Below are 20,973 nucleotides of genomic sequence, written 5' to 3'. Positions count from 1 at the left end.
TTTTCAATTTTCTCTTAAAAATAAACACAAAATACAGAAACAAACGAATAATAGACAAAAGTTTTATTGCGAAGATAATGAATAACCATATCACAGCAGAAACTTGAAATAAAAGTCATGTCTTTAAAACTACCTTCTCATGTGATGAGAATGTAAAAATATTTGAAAGTTATCAAGAAAAATAAGTTCGTATTATTATTATGTATAAAACTAAAGTAAAAAGAAATAATTTATTTATCAATTTGATTATATTATACACGTGGCATTACAGTTGTGTTATAAAATAAACAAATAAAATTATTGACGTATAACAATTTCTTTATACCCATCTATAAGTCATTTGCATCAAATATTTAAAAGTTTAAATAAAAATTTCAAAATTTGCTCTTATATAGTATTCAAAATGAAAACTATTATTTTTCATCATGGATTATTATTGTTATTATCAATGGTTGTATGTACTTTAAGTTCAAGAGTGGATAACAAATATGATCTCCCTTCGGATTTGGAATTGCGAATGGTCAACATTGTAAGAACAATATATTTTCTATTAATTCATATGCATTTTATTTTATTATTTCTTTTATTCAAATTTCAAAAGTTGGTCAGTTACAAATAAATTACAGTATATTTTCATAAAGTTTATACAAATTTTTTATATCAGGTTTTTAGACATGGTGATCGAACACCTGAAAAATTTTACGGTGAGACGTATCCGAATGATCCGTACATAAACGAGACTTATTACCCAATTGGATATGGTGCTTTAACAGAAGTAATCTATATTTTTTTATATTAACCTTAACAACAATTATTGTAATTAAAGAATTAGGAGTTGCGTTTACAATTTCCATAAATAAATTAACTTCAAACGGTTTCAATTTTAAATTTTACAAAATGTCAATGTTTTGAAGAATTTAATTAGAAATTTTAATGAACTTAGATTTTTGAAAAATTTTTATAATTCAAAATCTTTCAAAATTAGTTGAATTTTGTCAATAAATACCTATATATTTAATTAATTATTAAAAATAATGGATTTATAGAAGAATTTTAGTTAAAAACACCAAAAAAAAATTGAATTTTGAAGAAGTTACAAATGATTGCAGATATTCAATTATTATCAAAAGTATAATAAAATTCTTATTACAAAATTCAATTATGTTCAAAAATAACAAAAAATCTCGACAAAATCCCAATTATTATCTTTATAAATAAAAAAATTCTTCTTCAAAATTTAATTATTTTCAAAAATTTTAATAAAATTCTTGTCAAAATTTCAATTATTTTCACAAAATTTCCTCATTTCAATGATTTTCAATATCTACTATTTTAATAAAATTACCCAAAAAAATTTAATTATTTAAAAACTATTTTAATAAAATTGTACGCAAATATTTAATTATTTTCATAAATAATAAAAATTCCACGGGAATTCAAATATTTACAAGTTTTTTATAAGTTTCTTCTCAATTATTCAACTATTTTCAGAAATAATAAAACTCATTAAATATTTTAAGATTAATTTAATTTTAATAGAGTTGCGTTTACAATTTCCAGAAATAAATTAACTTCAATCGATTTCAATTTAAAATTTTTTAAAAATCCAATGTTGAATGAATATGTACGAAAGGGCATGTCCCGTTTATATACTAAATAAATAAATTTAATTAGAAATTTTAATGAACTTACATTTTTGAAAAATATTAATAATACAAAATCTTCTAAAATTAGTTAAATTTGTCAATATTAAATTAATTATTAAAAATAATGGATTTATAGAAGAATTTTAGTTAAAAAGACTAAAAAAATTGAATTTTGAAGAAGTTACAAATGATTGCAGAAATTCAATAATTATTTTCAGAAATAATTAAACTCATCGCAGAATTTCAATTATTTTTAATACAACTTTAATCAAATTCCTTAAAAAATGTAACTATTCTAAAAAATTTTCTTAAAATTCGTCCATAGAATTCAATTATTTACAAAATTAATAAAATTCTTTATAAGAATTAAATATTAAAAAAACATATAATTATTCAATAAATAATTTACTTTTGTATTTACATAATTGAATTCTCATAGAATTTTTTAAATAAAAATTGATTTGAAAATGAATTTCAGTTAAAATTTTAGATAATAATAGAATATGAAAATAATTTTTAAGAAGTTACAGTAACAATATTCTTATAATATAAAATAATTTTCTTTATGAGTGTTTATAATTTGTAATTTCAATGAAAAATAAAATAAAATAATGAATAACGACATTAATAATTTTTTTAGATTAATAAAGATTTTTTGTTTGAATTGTTTGAAAATTAAAAACAATATTATTAAATTAATGATATAATAAAAAAATAAATAAATATAATTTCTTCGACTTGGAGTAATCGTTATCTGTATGTTTTATAAAAATATTTTTAAAGTTGATTAATTTCAAAAAGGTTTGAATTTGAAATTTTTGAAAATCTTAATTCCTATGGATAAATAATAATAACTAAATAATTAAATTTTAAAAAATTATTGTTTTCGAAAGTAAAAAAATTTAACAGAACATTTTTTCCAATAAAATTTTTTCCTTTATTTTCTAAAAATTGAAAAATTTTCAGTTTCATTTTCAATTTTCTAATTGTCAAAGATAATTTATAAACATTTTTTTTTCCTTTATTTTGAAAAAAACTTTGAATCTTATGAAAACAATTGTAATTAAGAAATAGAATTGATACAAATTATTTCCTTATGAAAATTGAGAATTTTCTAGAAAAATATTAAGAAACGGGAATATCTAATGTTTTTCTACCCAAAAGAAAAAAATGAATTTGTAAACAATATTGTTATTGAGAAATAAAAATTATGCATAAAATGGGTATATTTCCTACTTTTTAATAAAAATTTGATAACAATTAACAATTTTCTAGTATTTTCTATAAATAAAAAGGAGAATAATTTGCATAATAATTATTTAGATCAGTCAAACGAAATTTGTTATAGAAAAAAGCATATAACAAACCAAATGGGTACATTTTTTATTTGTTATATCAAAAAAGAATAAAAAATTTATTATTTTACAGAAGGGTAAAAAAAGAGCTTATTTGTTAGGAAAATTCCTATGCAAAAGATATAAAACTTTTCTTGGTAGAAAGTATTATCCTCATGATGTTATTGCCAGAAGTACAGACGTCAATAGAACCAAAATGACACTACAATTCGTTCTTAATGGATTATTTCCTGAACATTCAATTCAACAGAAGTGGAAACCCATACCAATAATATATGATGAAAAGAAAAATTTTCTTCAAATGTCAACAAGTTGTTCTAAGTACGTAACCTAATGTCAAATTTCAATAAGTAGAAAATAAATTCTTTTAGCTATTATTACTTATCTTAATGTCTCTAGAGTACAAAAAATGGTATCAGAAATACGAAAATTGCCAGAAGTAAAAGAATTAACAAATGAATTTAAACCACTATGGAAAAATTTGTCGAAATTCACAGGAGAGAATATAACACGATCTAGTGAAGCTCATATTCTTTACAATACTCTAATTTCACATCAGTCAATGTCTCTTCCGCTTCCGCAATGGGCTAACGAAACTTTGTTCAGTAAAAAATTTATAAAATCTGTCTCATTTAGTGTTCTCTTGAGAAATTATAATGAAACACTGAAAAAAATGAATGGTGGTAAATAAAATTATATTTCCCATTGTTTGAAAATTAACGGAAAGAAAATAATTTCTAATTTCCTAAAACTATATATAAATAAATTAACTTATTTCATTTTAGGACGTCTTTTAAGGAAAATGACAGAAGATATGATTGCAAGAAAAAAGGGACTATTAAAAAGGGGGAAAAGAATTAATCTTTATAGTGCTCATGATACAAATGTTGCTGCACATCTTCTTGCTCTTGGAGTGACAAAACCACATCAGCCTTATTATACCAGTACTGTCATTTTAGAATTGTATCGTGATAAAGAAGACAATTATTATGTACAGGTACGAGTTAATGAAAATTTGAAAAATAAAAAATTCGATTTTTTATGTTACTCTATAAAAATAATTCTTACAGGTTGTACATTACAAGGGTTATTCAAATAATGTAAAAATTCTAAAAATACCAAACTGCTCATCTAATATTTATGGAATGTGTAAGTTTACCAAATTTTTGAAATTAATGAAACATGTAATACCAACGGATAATGAATTGAAATGTTGTGATTATGACTTAGAAAATTGTTCAATAATTTAGTACTGAAATGTATATTGTCACTTTTTATTTTTTATAATCTTTTTAATTTCATTAACATTATCAAACTTATTATACAATTTAATATACGTATAAAAATAAAAGTTTTACATTGAATTCTATTTTAATAATTGCAATTGTAAATCATTGTAGAGTTTTAGGAGTTCCTTTTATAAATTTATCCTGAAATTTAGAAAAATTAAATTAGATAGGTACTATGTAATAATAAATTATTTTAAATATTTCTTAATTTTACCTGTTTTACTTCGACTTCAGGCAACGTAAGATTCTCCTGAAAAAAAAATTTTTATTTCTTATTATTGAAAACCACATTTGTGACTATAATTAAGATATGTCGTACGAATGTTAATTTGGTATATAAAATTATTTTTTCATACCTTCTCATTAACTGTACCATCAGGCAGTATTTCTATATGTTTTGTCTGAAAAGAAGCGAAAATAAAATAAATTTTATCATTTTTTACATTTATACTGTTATAAATTATAATAAGTTACTTTTTTATAAAATTGTGAAGAAAAAAAACTTTACCTGATGTGATTTGGTTTCATCACTATACTCGTTTGATTTTGTAATCTAAATAGAGGAAAAAAATTAATTAATTACATTAATTTGCAATTTTTTTTAATTGCACAAATGAAAAAAGTTGTTTAGAATCTTACTATAATGTATTATAGAAATATATGAATTTTCATAATCCGTTATTTTACATTTTTAAAAAGTATAACATCATAGATTAGTGAGTGACCCTAAAAATCCCGAATATCACATCTCAAGCTAATTCAATCGGGTGAAAAAACTAACCATTTATAGTGAATTAAAAAATTGTATTTTTTACCTCTGTAATTGTTTTACCATCGCTGTCCTTGTATGTGTCATTGATCTAGAAAAAAATAACACTAAATTTTCCATTCTATTTTTTCAATTCGGAATATATTTGTTTTTAAAAAAATTAAATAATAAAAGTCGACTATATTTACCTGATTTGATTTAGTTTTGTTATTCCAAACAATGTTTTTTATTATCTAAATACAATTAAATAAATAAATTATTACTAACTGAACTTAAAAATTGAAAATGAAAATAATATAAAAAGTAATTATTTTTAATAAAAAATTAAAAATCTTACCCTATAAGCGTCTTCATGACCAGGATGACGATAAGTTATATTTTTCTAAAAACAGCAAACAACAAAAAAATATATTTTTTTTCAAATGACAAGAAATGTTTTAGAATATCTTAAAATTTAATAAGTTTCATTGAATAAAATTTTGAAGTAAACAATTATTAATTTTACCTCGTGCATTTTAACGGTTCCATCTGTCCATGTATAATTTGCCTCTGTCTAAAAAATTATAAAAAATATGAAGAAATTATTTTGTGTATGAATAGTAATGATTGAATTATACAAAAATTTAAAAAAAATTCTACCAAAAATTGAATGTCACGAAAAATATATTTTTGCCAATAATATTAGAATTTATTTTTAATAAAAGTTTATTATTTTACATTATTTAATTTAGATATTTATTTGTTATTTAGTAATCATTACCTTAGATATTATTTTATCATCCGCGAATATGTTTTCTTCATTCTAATGGAAAAGAGAAAATATTTTTAATATCATGTAAAGTTAGGTCACATGATTGCCTTAAGAGGAAGGACCGGTGAAATTTTAACAAACTGAATTATAATAAGAATTTAAATTGACAAGCTTATGCAACATAATTTTTAATAGATGGAAATTTTATCGGTTCCTTCCCTCAATATAAAAAAATATATATATAATTGAATATTACAAGAATAATTGATTGAAACTTACTGCTAATGAAAATATGGAATTTTCCATTAATAATGGCACAAAAACAGCTAGAAGAATGGTAGCAAGACATCGACCCATTTTTTCTAAGAAAAATTAAATAATTTTTTAACAAAATTATCGTAAATTATTTTTAATTGAAGACAACAATAAATTCTTTTATTAAAATAACTGACTTAAAATTATCAAAAATTATATTACAGAAAAATCCAAAAAATATAAAATAAATTTAAAATAAATTAATAATAATAATTGGTTGAGAAAATGACATTAATGATGTATTAGAATTGAGAGCTTTCAATATACATATATATATATATATATATATATAAAGTATTCAATATTGAATTTTACCTGTCGATTTCTCCAATATTTCGGTTCAGTATAAAAATAAGTTTTGACATTCGTCTAAAATTGCTCTCACCTTTTTATTCACTGCCAATCATTGTGGAATGAAAGTTAAATCTCATTTTACATTAATGAAAAAATAATTTTTATTGTTTTAAAATATTTTATGCGATAAAGCACATAATTATAACATTTACAAAGGCCTTTGATATCATTTACGGAATGTTGAAATTAGCACGTTTTTATATAACAAATATTTTTTTCTAAAACTTTTATCAACTTTTATCAAAATTCACTAAATATTTAAATTTCTTTTAAAAGAAATTTTGCATACTTTTTTTTATACATCTATTTTTAATTTTTCAAATATACTTTCTCTAATAAATTTCGCACACGTGTTTCTATATGTGATTACATTGACAGAATATCAGAAAATAAAATATAATGTAATATGAGATTTTATTTTGCTTTTACATTCTTTTTGATTAAATTTTTTTTAGTTACTTATTTTAATAAAAACACACGATATGATTTTTGAAAAATAATTATTTATTAGTACAACAAAAATATGAACATATTTTGAAGATTTAAATGAGGTTTTAAAATATTAAACATTTTTTTTTTTCATCAAACTTCTTGTTCTGAAATAAACAAACAAAGGTACCATAAAGTCATTTAATATTATTCTATCTCTCTTTTTGTTAATATAATTTTTTTAAAATAAAACTAATGAACGTAAAAAATTATCACTTTTACCCAATTTAATGTAGAATTATTATTGTGGTTCTGGAATTTTTTTGACCAACTGAAAACGAAAAATATATATTTTTTAAAAATTTTCTTTCTTTTGGGTGTAAATATTTATAAAGAAATGTAATTAATAAAATAAAAATAATATTTCTTACGTTTAACATTTGTGAACCGAGAGCAATAATATTTTTTATTCCGTTTGTTTCTGTCTGAAAGCAAAAAATTATGTTTTATATAAATATGTAAATCTCATTGGTTTTCTGAAAATAAAGTAAAAGTTTTGCTTTACTTGACATGAGAAAACTATTAACAAGTTCTTTATTAATCAAAATTCAGATTTAACAGAAAGTGTATATAAAATGACAGTTTAGAAAATTAATAAAGTAAATTTATTTTACTACCTGATTTTGAGTGGAATCAGACACTAATAATTTTGTGCCTAACTAAAAACAAAGTAAGCAAAGAATTTTTTTTTAATAAGCTGTCTTTTGAAGATAATATATACTTGTTACTATTTCAAAAATGACTTATAACATAAAAAATAATTCTTACTTTCAGCAATAGTTTAACAACATTACTACCACCCTCCTTGTTATTTGTTTCCGTCTAAAAAGAAATTTTTATTTTTGAAAAAAATTCAAAAATAAAAAAATAAAATAAAAAAAAATGATAAATAATTCTATAAGGGTTGATTACTTAAGAAATGACGAATTTATAAGAAGATCTTTTTATCATATTTCTGATGTAACATAAAGCATGTGCAATGACATTATTTTTCTACCTGATTTTGTGTGGAATCATTCGGCACTAATAATTGTTTGCCTAACTAAAAATAAAGTAAGCAAAGACATTTTTTTTAATGTGCTATCTTGAAGATAATATATTTTTTACTATTTTAAAAATGACGTATATCATAAAAATAATTCTTACGTTCAGCAATTGTATAACAACATTACTATCCTTGGTGTGATTTCTTTCCGTCTAAAAACAGTCAAACCATGCGATGAAAAACTCTAAATTTGAATTAGTAAAAATGTTCACTAATTTGAATTAGTCAATGACTTTTTGCTTTTGAAATAGTAAATTTGACTAATAAATTAGTAGAAATTACTATTTATTAGTAAAATTTACTAATTCAGTAATTCAAAAGCAAAAATTCAGCCACTAATTCAAATTAGTAAGTATTTTTACTAATTTGAGAAGAACAATTTTATTTAAATCATGCGGGCAAAGTACTTACCTGATTTTGTGTGGAATCATCAGGCACTAATAATTTTATGCCTAACTAAAAATAAAGTAAACAAAGAAATTTTTTTAATATTCTGTTTTGAAGATAATATATTTGCTACTATTTTAAAAATGATTTATAACATAAAAAATAATTCTTACTTTTAACAATAGTGTGAGAACATTACTATCCTTGGTGTGATTGCTTTCCGTCTAAAAGCAATAGTCCAAATATCTTTTTATCCTTTTTTAATACAATACCAAAAGTACGCATGATTTTAATTATTTTTACCTGATTTAGTATGTGATTATTCGGCTTTAGAATATTAATAGCTATCTAAAAACGAAGAAAGTAATTTAAGTAATTTTTAAAGAAATACTTATTATGACACATAACTGAGAAACTAATTAGAATTAAATTTTCAAATTATATTATATTTCTAAACTTTAAAGTATATAAAAAAAACTTTAACAAATTTTGATACTAATGTCAAATTTGACATCAAATTTTCAAAATTGAAAATAATTAAACTTTCTTGTACGAGGAAAATTGAATTTTCCAAAAATTGTTATTTGATACCTAAATTAAAAATAATCTTCATTACGGAAATTTTTATTATTCTGCAGAAGAATAGAAGAGAAGGCAAAAAAATTATTATATATATTCAACTTTCTGAACAAAGAATATTTAAATAATATTTTTTTTTAGAGAATTTCCACTATTTTTAATTCGCTAATTTTCAAAAAAAATTTCGAAAAAATAAATTATTTAACAAAATTTTATGCTATTTATTTTTCACAATAATTTAATTACTTTCACTAATAATACAATTTTTCATGAAAATTCAATAATTTAAAAAAATTTTTGACATGAATTTAATTATTTTTGTCAATTTTGTGAAGTGAATAAAATGAGTTTTTTTGACATTAAAAAAAAATGACAATAACCCACAAAAATTAATTTTCAAAACAAACAAATGAATGCAGAGAATTTACTAACGAAAAGGAAACTTACGATTATTATTTATAAATATATTAGGAAGAAGGCAAATTGTGTAGTTGTAAAAATAAAAATTATTCTTCTTACCTTCATCAATTGAGTACCAATATTAACAGAACTCAACTGATCTGACTAAAAGCAAGGAAACAATGTGATTTCAAAATTTATGGAAGGTTTAATATTTAATTTAAGGAAATTCATTCTTTATTATTATAAAAGTATTAATGGGAAAAATGTAACTAAAGGTGAAACATATGAAAATTGTAAAACTGTAAATAGAACTTACATCATCGGGTGTAGAAATGGAATTTCCTATTAAAAAGGAAATGCAAACAGCTAGTATTGGAAAATAGCCAGTCATTTTATCTAAAACAGAATACGAAAAGAACCCACACAGGGTTAGTGAGAGAAAAAATTTGAAATCAATTTATTAATTCGATGTTCAACTAAATAAACAAACTTTTAATTTGCTTCAGCTATTTTTTGCCTTACTGCTTCAAAAATATTGCCACAATAGCTATTTAGTGATGTATAATATAAATGTTTACTCCAATAGAATCACTTTAAAAACTAATAGAAAAAATTTAACCAACCAACATTCGCCAACGTTGTCTATTATATTGCAAAAAAAATGTTTACTACCAAATATTTATCAGCTCAAGGTTGTAAAGCACTTATTTTTTTATAGTACATGACGTTTTTTGATTTGTTTTTATTTAAAACTGAAATCAACATGCTTCTATTGTTAAACTTTTTTTTTCTAATTCAATTATAAAAATAACCCGTGTAGAAAAATTTCGTGGCGCTAGCTAGCAGCACGTAAATTTACCATGTATCTAGCACTGCTAGCTAGCGCCAAGAAATTTTTCTACACGGGAGTGAAATTGTAAAAAAAATTGATGTTTAATAATTTTCAGAAACGTCAGAATTTTATAGAAAATATTGTTAATTTTGCAGTAGCGAGTATTTAATGAAAAAAAAAATAGAAAATGCTTGACATGTAATTGAAAACCTACATGCTTCATATATACCGCAGAATATTTTACATATATCCATTAATCGAAAACTCATCAAAAGGGCGCGAATTGGAAAATGAAACGAAAAAAAACGAGAGCTAGACGTAAACTAACAAATCACTCGTGGGATAGTACTTTCAGATTCAGCGATTATTCATCACAAGTCCCTTTATTACTTTTGCTCCCTTATATATAAAATCTTTTTTTTTTCTTTCTTTCTCAGCATCCACTTCATGATGGCTTTGGATTCCCATCACAATTCTTCTCAACTGCATTACTGTCTCTCTACCCTAAATTATTAACTCATAAAAGAAGCATTACAATCCAACCAAAAAAAATGACAAAGAGTTATAAAAAAAGAATTTATCAAAAATTTAATCTGTAAATCTCTTATTCGCAAATAACAATTTTGTCGTAATTTTAACTTACTTTATGTCTTTTTTCGAAAATGAATAAAAACAACTATAGATAGAAATTAATTAATTAATTATTATTATTAACTATATAATCGTCATAATTATTATTCTTTCCAGTCTGTCCACATTTGAAGTTAGACTTTTGTGCATGCTTTTGTTTTTTTTTATGTTTTGATAGATAATATTATACCTACTTTTTACTATTTTTTAATTTAATAATATTATCTTTATTTTTCAAATAATTCAAAAATAATTTTATTAATCTAATAAAATTATTAATGTTATTATTCATTATTTCTTTGTTTCTAAAAAAATTAGCATTTTGTAACAAACGTTTTAGGTAATTAACAAAAATGTAAATCTTGCAAAATATTATCCTTTTTTTTAATATGAAAAACTTAATTGTTTGACAAATCAAAATTATGCAGCTATTTTTTCCTTTTTTCTATAAAAAAAAAATTTTTAAATTGTTGGAAAATTAAAATTAGAAAGTAGAAAATATTTCCATCATTTTAATTCAATTATTATTTTCTAGAATTTTTAAATAAAATTCTTCTTTAAATCAATTATCTTTAATAATTTTTGAAAAAGTTCTTTGAGAATTTTAAAATCCATTTGTACAATTCAATTTTATGAAATTTCAATTTTTCATAAATTTTTCAATTGAATAAGTATTAAAAAATAAAATCTAAAAAAATAAAAAATTAAATATAATTATAATAAATTGTTATAATAAATTGTTATTATTATAACAATAAAAAATAAAAAATAAAAAATAAAAAAAATAAATAATAAATAATTTCAAAAAAAAATTCCATTAAACTTTTTCAAAATAATTAATTCTACACAATTGTTGGTTATAAGTATGAAAAATTAAGATTTTCAAAGAATTTAATTTGAAACCTTTTCAAAATTCAATTATTTCTTAAAATTCATACTATAATGATTTTAATATTCAAATATTATTTGATTATTTGAATAATTTGAATACAATAAATATTCAAATCTAAAATTTCAACTGTAATTCATTTCTAAATAAATTTTTATTAGAAAATTCTAGGAGAATTCAATTAATTTAATGCAAAAATAAATAATTTATTGAATTATTAAATATTTCTTAAAATTGAATTCTTATGAAAAATTTTATTAAAATTTTTAAAAATAATTGAATTTTGGAAAAGAATTTGAATAATTTTGAAAATAATTGAATTTATGTAATCACTTATAATTTTTCCAAAATTCAATTTTTTTTAGTGTTTTTGAGTAAAATTTGACTATAAATCCACCATTTTTAATAATTAATTAAATATATATTACAAAATTAAACAAATTTCAGAAGAAATGCATTTAAACTTTTTTTGCTTACAATAATTTTTACTTTTATTTTCAAAATATAATTTAATATAAAAAAAGAAAAATGTTTTTAAGTATGTTTATGTACCGTACAAAAAGAAACCACACGCACGTTATTTTAGCTAGTTAACTATATTAATCTCCGTATTCTTTCATTCATTCTGTCCGCAGTTTGAAGTTAGTTTCTGTGTATGCTATTGCTTTTTTGTCTTTAAAAAATATTGTTAGACAAAAAGAAAATATACAGGTATTTTTTCATGATTTTTATAATAATAAAATAATATTACAAATTAGAAATTTTTTAAAAAATTATGATTAACAAATAAAAAATATATATATCCATTTTGTTTGTCATATGCTTTTTCTTATAACAAATCTCATTTGACTGATCTAAATCATTATTCAAATCATTCTCCTTTTTAATTATAAAAAAATACTAGAAAATATTTAATTGTAAAATTGTTCGAAAACAATAATTTCTTTTTTAAATATTTTAAATATTCAATTATTATTATTTTTCCATAGGAAATAAGATTTTCAAAAATTTCAATTCAAATATTTTTGAAGAATTTTCTTTTTCCAAAACAAAATACTAATTTTGTGAAGAAATTTGTGATTCATAAATAAAAATAATGCAAAATAAGTAAATTTTCCAATGTAAAGAAAAAAATTTTGCATTACTTCGATTTGATAAAACACATAATATTTAACAGAATTTTAGTCTTTTAATGAAAAAAAATGAAAAAAATTCTAATAATTCTAGATTCTAAATTCTAATGATTCTCATTCAAATTTTTAATTAATTATAAGATAAAATAATCAAATATTTTACGTTTGAAAAGTTTAATAGTAAGGTAAATAGAATGAAGACATTCAGACGAATATTATTCTAGAATAATAATAATTTAATAATAAAATTCAAAGTCTAATTTAATTCATCGACTCTAATACTTTAGCATTATTTTAATATCGAGAAATCGTATTTTATAAAAAACGAAATCGAGAACAAATAAAAGTGAGGAATAAAATAATGATAATGAGAGAGAAATAAACCTCAATTCAACAAAATGTCGATAATAAAATTAATAATATTAAATTTATTAGCAATTTCTGGAGAGTCTCAATTTATGTGACAATAAAATAAAAAAAAGACAATTATTATTTCAACTAGGTATTAATAATTCAACACAAAGATTTTTGTCACTAAATTGTGAAATTTTTCCCAATCAACAAAATCACATATATATCTGTTCTCTGAATGATGACTAAATCCCGAATGGGGATAAAAATTATCGCATCCATGTAAACTGGAAATATACTCCAGAGAGAATCCCCTCGAGTCAGACTCGAAGAACGATCGTAGTGGGAGGAAAACGAGCGTACCTTTGCGCTATTCGAAGTTTACTCGTTCGAGTTATGAGTCTGCTAAAATGATCGTAAATCAGAATTTTATTTTAAATTACAACTGACTCGAAAAAGTAAATGCATAAACTCCTGTATACAAAACTAAAATTTTCACCTAAACTTTTACACGCAGTAATCTTACTCCCCTGATAGAATATGAAAATAAATAGCATTTAATTTTCACTTTATCGTTTTTTAAAAGGAAACAATCATGTTGTAATTAAATGTTTTAATTTTAACGTCCAATTGTTATCATTTAAAGTTTTAATGGTAAAAACTAAAGTATATTAAAATTTCTAATCGTAATTAATATTCACTGAAGCAATCAAATAACTTTTGTTCATTAACTATTTTATGAAGACAAAAAATAATTTCAATTAGGACAATGAATTTTATTGATTTTATTGAATAATGAAATTATTTTAAATTCTATTCAAAAACAAATTAAAAATTTTAATATCTGTTATATTTTAAATAACCGACTCAAATTCTATAGAAACGGATATTTTTAATAAACTAGTTTCAATTATTGAATTCGTAAAATTATGTATTCCTCGCTACGTATTTTATAAATTTTATTTCATTTTAAAATTTCCAATGAAAATTTCTTAAAATATAATAAAAACGATGAAATAGTCGATCACTGCGAGTCAGGATTCTTAAAATTTTATATTCTTAAAATATAGTTCACTTTTAAGATAATTGAATGTCCTTTCAATAGTTTTGTCAAAGTGAAACGAGTGTCAGAACAAGAAAAGTAAATTAGAAAGAGGATTAAAAATTGAGAAGTTAGTATAAAGTGGAGCGACTCGATTAAGCGATCAAATCAACCCCTTGACGTTCGCTCTTACCGCTATTTACTCTTAAGTCTCAAAAAGGCCTTTTTCTTGTTTTCTTCTTTTATTTTGATTTCATTTCCAGTGTCTACACTTAATAAATCGAATCGAAAGGAAAGGAACTTAAACTTCTCGATAATTGATACTTTCATGGAGAAATAGGAAACTTGTCAAAAACAGAAACATTTAATTTATTGGATTAATACTCAATTAAAAATATAGTTGTACCAAATTTTTAAAAATTTCCATTTTTGAGGCTAATAGAGCTGCCAAAAGTCAAAAATTTCAAAATTCTTTTATAAATTAAAAGCTAAAAACGAGGTAAATTATTCTTTAACTCATTCTTTAACAGTTTTTACGGTCGGTGGTTACGAATCTGAAATCATTTGTAAAAAATTCAAAATGGCGGATCCAATATGGCGGACAAAATTCAAATTTGATTCGAATCCCTTAAAAAACGTGTTACTCGGGGGCTTTTGAGGTTGCAGATTACGAATATGAAGTCCGCTTTTAGAAATTAAAAATGGCAAATCCAATATGGCGGACAAATTTTCAAATTTGATCAGATTCGCTTAAAACTTGTTACTTAGGGGTTTTTAGGGAAACTGATTACGAATCTGAAATTACTTTTCCGCCATATTGGATCGGGACGCATGATTATTTCCCAAATGTCATTTTTCCGAAATGTCATTTTACCGAACTGCACTTTTGCGAAGTCATTTTTTCGAAAAGCCAATTTTGCGAAATGTCACTTTTGCGAATTGTCATTTTTGCAAAAAGCTATTTTTGCAAATTGTCATTTTTGCGAATCGACAGTTTTACGAATTGTCAATTTTCGAAAAAGTCATTTTTGCGAATCGCCATTTTTACGAATTGTCAATTTTCCGAAAAGTCATTTTTGCGAATTGTCATTTTTACAAAAAGACATTTTTGTGAAATGTCATTTTTGCGAAAAAGCCATTTTTGTGAAATGTCATTTTTACGATTAGTCATTTTTGCGAATTGTCATTTTTGAGAAATGTCATTTTTGCGAATAGTCATTTTTGCAAAAAGTTATTTTTACAAATTGTCATTTTTGCAAATTGTCATTTTTGCGAATCGCCATTTTTACGAATTGTCAATTTTCCGAAATGTCATTTTTGTGAATTGTCATTTTTACAAAAAGACATTTTTGTGAAATGTCATTTTTGCGAAAAAGCCATTTTTGTGAAATGTCATTTTTACGATTAGTCATTTTTGCGAATTGTCATTTTTGAGAAATGTCATTTTTGCGAATAGTCATTTTTGCAAAAAGTCATTTTTACGAATTGTCATTTTTGCAAATTGTCATTTTTGCGAAAAACTATTTTTGCGAATTGTAATTTTTGCGAATCGCCATTTTTACGAATTGTCAATTTTCCGAAAAGTCATTTTTGCGAATTGTCATTTTTACAAAAAGACATTTTTGTGAAATGTCATTTTTGCGAAAAAGCCATTTTTGTGAAATGTCATTTTTACGATTAGTCATTTTTGCGAATTGTCATTTTTGCAAATTGTCATTTTTGCGAATCGACATTTTTACGAATTGTCAATTTTCCGAAAAGTCATTTTTGCGAATCGCTATTTTTACGAATTGTCAATTTTCCGAAAAGTTAATTTTGCGAATTGTCATTTTTGCGAAAATTCCTATAGTGAATCTATATATGCATACAAGTTTATTATAGGAATTTTCGCAAAAATAACAATTCGCAAAAATGACTTTTCGGAAAATGACAATTCGTAAAAATGTCGATTCGCAAAAATGACTTTTCGGAAAATTGACAATTCGTAAAAATGACAATTCGCAAAAATGACAATTCGTAAAAATGACTTTTCGTAAAAATGACGATTCGCAAAAATGACAATTCGCAAAAGTGACAATTCGCAAAAATGACATTTTTCAACAATGACAATTCGCAAAAATGGCAATTCGTAAAAATGACTTAGCAACCGTACATATTTTTTCTACTGATCATAAAATTAATTTTACCTGATTTCTTCTACTATAATCATAAAAGTACATTTATATTCTTAGTGATTTTTTTTCATATAAAAATAATTTTTCCTTTTTCAACAATAATGTACCTGCCAGACTTTAAATTATATAAAAATTTTTCTATTGTAAAATAGAAAATTCTTTGTTAATAAAATAATTTTTATATTTTTTACAAAATTTATTATTAATCGTTCATCTCTGAATTTACGATGTACGATTGTTTAAAAGAAATTGCGAAAAATTATTTGAAAGCACGTGTGAGAAGGAGTGATTTAACGAGCAGCTACTTATTAGAAGAAATAATTGATAATTCTAGTATCGTTTCATAGAATTTTCTATAGGGTGTTAAGTCAAAACGATGAAAAGCATTTGAGAGCCAGGTGGCCTCTTTTTCTTTTCCAATCGAATAAATCATTCCAGAGGTAAAGAGCAAGCGTGCACAATCGGTTCCAATAGTTCAAGCTTCTACGATACTATAATCCTATCAAATTTCGATTCCCGTTATAATCGCTTCGACGGAAGAAATTGAAATTCAATAACATTGCTCCGGATGCACAAGTAAAAAAAAGTGTCCTGTAATTTCATTCAAGCGACATACTTCAGACGTATGAATAGACATCTTTTTATTCACTCATGCAATTCAATATATATCTCATATAGAGAGTGTCTATTGAAATATTTCAATTATTAATCATAAGACGTGAACTACTATTCGAAACTATTTTCAAAAATCAAATTAGAAGAATGTATTCAATTAATTATAGTGACGAAAAAATTACTCATCAAATCAAAATTTCATGGAATTAATCACTGAGACTGCTAAATGCTTAAGGGTCAAATTTTCTCAACAAAATCAAAGTTGGTCATAGGTATTTCAATTTTTGTGAAATTTAGTATAAATGTAGTGTTTTATGGCAAGATTTTAAAAAAATTTTCAAAATTATCAATTTTACCGAGCATCAATCATAAAAGAAAAATTTTTTTTTGAAAAACAAATAGCTTTTATCCATTTTGTTACATTTTGTTTATATTTTGCGTAATAATAATTCATTTTCTAACAATTTAAAGTGCAATATTAAAAAAATATATAAAATTTACCTGGAAAAAAAATTTAAAAAAAGTTCATGTATTGCACGATCTTATTTTACTTCTGTTTAGTTAATTCTTCCTATTATTTTGATTATTATTAACCCTTTAACGCCCAAATGTACAAAATTTTGGCATGAAGTTTGAGGACTTATTTCGGTACTTATAAAAATCCATAGAAAAATTCATCAATCATCATTTCTTATGTTTTCATATGCGCTCTATCGAATGGCGTTATAAAAAAATCAAAAATTTATAATTAAAAAAGTTATTAATGTTTTTTATAAAAAAAAGTCCGATTTTTTTTCAATTTTTGTTTAATTTTCAATTTTTTCTACTACGAAACAGCAGAGAAAAATAATTTTAAATGTTACAAATAACGTGACATAAATATATATGCTACAAGATAGGACTATAGAAAAAATTAAAAATTAAAATGGCGGCTCAAAAATGGAGTCTGAAGTTCAAATTTTTTTTTGCAAAATTTACACGAATGAACGAAATTGTTAAAAGTGTTTAGATTAGCTTGAAACTTGTTACTCGGGGGTATTAAGGGGCGCTGATCACGAATCTGATGTCACTTTTTAAAAATTCAAAATGGCGGATCCAATATGGCGGACAATTTTTTTAAAAACTCATTAGATTCGCTTGAAACTTGTTACTCAGGGGTTTTTGGGGTCGCTAATTATAAATCTAAAATTCAATTTTCAAATTTCAAAATGGCGGATCCAATATGGCGGACAAATTTTCAAAAACATATTAGATTCTTCTTCTTCTTGTTCTTTGAATGGCCTCTTGCGTATAACACAGATAGCCAGTACTAGTAAACATATTAGATTCGTTTGAAACTTGTTACTCGGGGGGTTTTTAGATTAGGGTCGCTGATCACGAATCTGAAGTCCAATTTTCAAAATTTATAATGACGGATCCAATATGGCATATAATTTTTCTAAAACATTTTATTTTTTTTTGTATTTTTGTATTTTTTTCATTTATATTTAAATTTAAAGCTCGAAAATCTAAATTTAAATGCTTTGTTTTAATCATTTGTTATTTTTGTTAATAAAACTCTGTTTGCAGAAAAAGGAGTTGCATATTTTACAAAATAAATGTGTTCTGGATTCATAAATTTCTGAAGAGCAATATTTTCTGTTGTTAAATTCGAACACATTTATTTTGTAAAATGTGCAATGTCTATTTTTGCAAAGAGCGTTTTGCAGACATTTATACCAAGTTTCACAAAAATTGTAAGACCCATGACTAACTTTGATTGTTTTGAGAAAATTTGACCCTTGACCCGCAGAGTTCAACATCCATTTAACTATTAAATTTAAAGCAGTCAGTCAAAACTAACAACAAAATTTAAATTACAAAGAAGTTTTATAAATGAGAAATTCATGAGATTGAATCGTGAATCAAAAATGAAACATATGGTAAATATTATCGGATTCGATAACTTGTTGGGATTAAATGCAAATGTACAATTGGAGAAATATAGATATATATATAGTTGAAATTATTGGTCTCGTTGATTCGCGAGACATTTGACAGGTTGTTAGTTCCTCTCTAAATCAATGCATGGTGACCATCGGAATGGACCGTCAGGTGTCAGAGTGAACAATGTGTGGCATTCGTTTCACACGCCTCTTGCCAATCATGGATTTCGTGAACTCGATTCTAGAAACTAAATTTGGCAGTGTGCCGGCATTAATTATAACACGTTTGCTAACCAAACCACATATACATATAGCTTCTCTTTGACATTTTGAGCTCGTTTTTATCAGACGAGTCGTTTCTGTTCACTTTAATCCAAAAGATCTTTCAGCTGCTGTCAGAAAGAGTCAATAAACGTTCCACGAACTTACAGATATGCACTGACGAACTATGAATATCGGAAAAGAACTTAAGAATCTACTTCGGTATACCATGCATCCAATTTCGTTTCAACTTTTTCATTTTTCTATAGAAATAAATTTTTTGGTTGCACTTTTTTTTATAGTTTGAAAATTTCTAGATATTGGGCTTGCAAATTTCTATTTATGTATAAGTTTTGTTCATTTTCTTCGATAAGGTTTTCAATTTGAGGATATTGAAGTTTCAATGTTTTTACTTCTATACATTTAAGTTGAGACTGGAAAATGAAAGCTCAAATATGAACATTGTAGTTGAAAGGAATAAATTTATTTTCGTGCACTTCTTCTTTTATTTCTAGCTGATAAGAAACAAATTTTCTAATGGGTCAAACCATTTTATTTCGCCTAATGTATTTTTGACCTTTTTAAGGGTTTTTTTTTATTTTGTCTGTTACCTTTTTTCATGTACTCTCAATTTAAAACATCTTTTTTTTATACAAAATGTATTTTTTTACAAATCATCATGCATTTCATCATCTCAAAACAGAAAAGAATATTTTCCAAAAGTATTGAAATGTTTCAAAAAGGTCAAAAATACATTAGGCAAAATAAAATGGTTTGACCATATATAATACGTGATCGATTATATTATAAATACCTTGGCTTTTATTTTCGCCTATTCGAAATGTAACAATTATGTTACAAAATGTTTTTTATTCATCATGTAGTATGAAAAAAGTTTATTCCGTTCTCTGAAGGGGTAAAATAAATAAAAACTTTACAATTTTCAATATTGTATTTAAAAAAAAGACATAACTGAAAAGACTGGAATTCATTGTTCCACAATACGTGGTCGATTAATATTGTAAATTCCTTGGCTTTTATTTCCACCAATTCGAAATGCAACAATTATGAATTACAAACTGGTCTTTTATTCATCATGTAGTATGAAAAGAGCTTATTCCGTCCTATAAAGGGAGAAATAAATTCAAAATTTTAATATTGCTTCTAAAAGAAGAGTCTAAAAAGACTGAAATTGGTTGTTACAAAATAAATACTCACTGGAGCCAGGTGTTTCATCCATCAGCCTTGAGACATTTATTGACGAAAAGTCTTTCAGGTGTCGTTTATTCGTGTTAATATTTGAAATGGCGTGATATGAGTCACTTTGTAAATGGGACTTGAGGAGAATGAGATAAGTCCGCAGTTGCAGTGATTCTTATATTAAACCTCAATAGTAGTCTAAAGAAACAGCAGGTGTTTCTCAAGCAGCTGTAATCACGACAACCATCTGCCGTGGTAATACAGGCCCGCTGGTATCCTCTGAAACCTTGCCAATTAGATACTACCGAATGAAACACGTGCCCTTCTCTTCGGATGCTCTGATCACTGATCTCTGCTAATATTTTTTTTTTTTATTCTACTCTTCCCTTAAACCTTCTTTCCGCGACAGTTGGCCGGCACGAGACCAACTAAGTCTTCAAGACAGCAGCTATTTATTTCGCTTTTAATAAGGGAGGCAAATGTATTCGCAGGGTTTCTTTTAATAGCTCGCCACTCTCTTCAATGTCACTGATGCAGAAA

The 20,973-nt window shown here is 23.9% G+C and overlaps 3 protein-coding genes across 9 annotated transcripts; 1 reads left to right on the top strand and 2 right to left on the bottom strand.

Annotated features, from left to right (window-relative positions):
• The first annotated feature begins 154 nt into the window (after positions 1 to 154).
• LOC122509124 (venom acid phosphatase Acph-1-like) lies at positions 155 to 4,263 on the top strand. The gene is made up of 6 exons (XM_043622920.1): positions 155 to 529; positions 665 to 775; positions 3,075 to 3,322; positions 3,401 to 3,684; positions 3,787 to 3,998; positions 4,072 to 4,263. The coding sequence occupies exons 1-6, from the start codon at positions 404 to 406 to the stop codon at positions 4,249 to 4,251; spliced, it is 1,161 nt and encodes a 386-aa protein (XP_043478855.1). The 5' UTR covers positions 155 to 403; the 3' UTR covers positions 4,252 to 4,263.
• On the bottom strand, positions 4,262 to 6,789 carry LOC122509126. 3 transcript variants are annotated; one of them, XM_043622928.1, is made up of 11 exons: positions 6,511 to 6,786; positions 6,090 to 6,172; positions 5,820 to 5,861; positions 5,565 to 5,612; positions 5,397 to 5,441; positions 5,248 to 5,292; positions 5,106 to 5,150; positions 4,799 to 4,843; positions 4,647 to 4,691; positions 4,505 to 4,540; positions 4,262 to 4,431 (listed from the first exon to the last, which is right to left on the bottom strand). In XM_043622928.1, exons 2-11 carry the CDS (start codon positions 6,165 to 6,167, stop codon positions 4,393 to 4,395), a joined length of 468 nt encoding a protein of 155 aa, XP_043478863.1. In that variant the 5' UTR covers positions 6,168 to 6,172; positions 6,511 to 6,786; the 3' UTR covers positions 4,262 to 4,392. The 3 variants fall into 3 exon arrangements, with proteins under 3 accessions (XP_043478863.1, XP_043478862.1, XP_043478864.1); XM_043622927.1 differs by having other exon boundaries at positions 6,441 to 6,761; XM_043622929.1 differs by lacking the exon at positions 5,248 to 5,292 and having other exon boundaries at positions 6,441 to 6,789.
• Positions 6,790 to 6,962: 173 nt separating this feature from the next.
• On the bottom strand, positions 6,963 to 10,016 carry LOC122509125. Of its 5 annotated transcripts, XM_043622921.1 has the most exons (13): positions 9,872 to 10,016; positions 9,698 to 9,777; positions 9,499 to 9,543; positions 8,704 to 8,748; positions 8,574 to 8,624; positions 8,425 to 8,469; positions 8,115 to 8,165; positions 7,966 to 8,010; positions 7,737 to 7,790; positions 7,586 to 7,627; positions 7,340 to 7,393; positions 7,191 to 7,239; positions 6,963 to 7,075 (listed from the first exon to the last, which is right to left on the bottom strand). In XM_043622921.1, exons 2-12 carry the CDS (start codon positions 9,770 to 9,772, stop codon positions 7,210 to 7,212), a joined length of 537 nt encoding a protein of 178 aa, XP_043478856.1. In that variant the 5' UTR covers positions 9,773 to 9,777; positions 9,872 to 10,016; the 3' UTR covers positions 6,963 to 7,075; positions 7,191 to 7,209. The 5 variants fall into 5 exon arrangements, with proteins under 5 accessions (XP_043478856.1, XP_043478858.1, XP_043478857.1 ...); XM_043622923.1 differs by lacking the exon at positions 9,499 to 9,543; XM_043622922.1 differs by lacking the exon at positions 9,872 to 10,016 and having other exon boundaries at positions 9,698 to 9,865.
• Between the last annotated feature and the right edge of the window lie 10,957 nt (positions 10,017 to 20,973).

The sequence above is a fragment of the Leptopilina heterotoma genome, unplaced genomic scaffold (genome assembly GCF_015476425.1).
Source record: "Leptopilina heterotoma isolate Lh14 unplaced genomic scaffold, ASM1547642v1 Lhet_6, whole genome shotgun sequence".
In the NCBI taxonomy this organism is placed as follows: Eukaryota; Metazoa; Arthropoda; class Insecta; order Hymenoptera; family Figitidae; genus Leptopilina; species Leptopilina heterotoma.
This window is presented reverse-complemented; position numbering and strand designations above follow the sequence as displayed.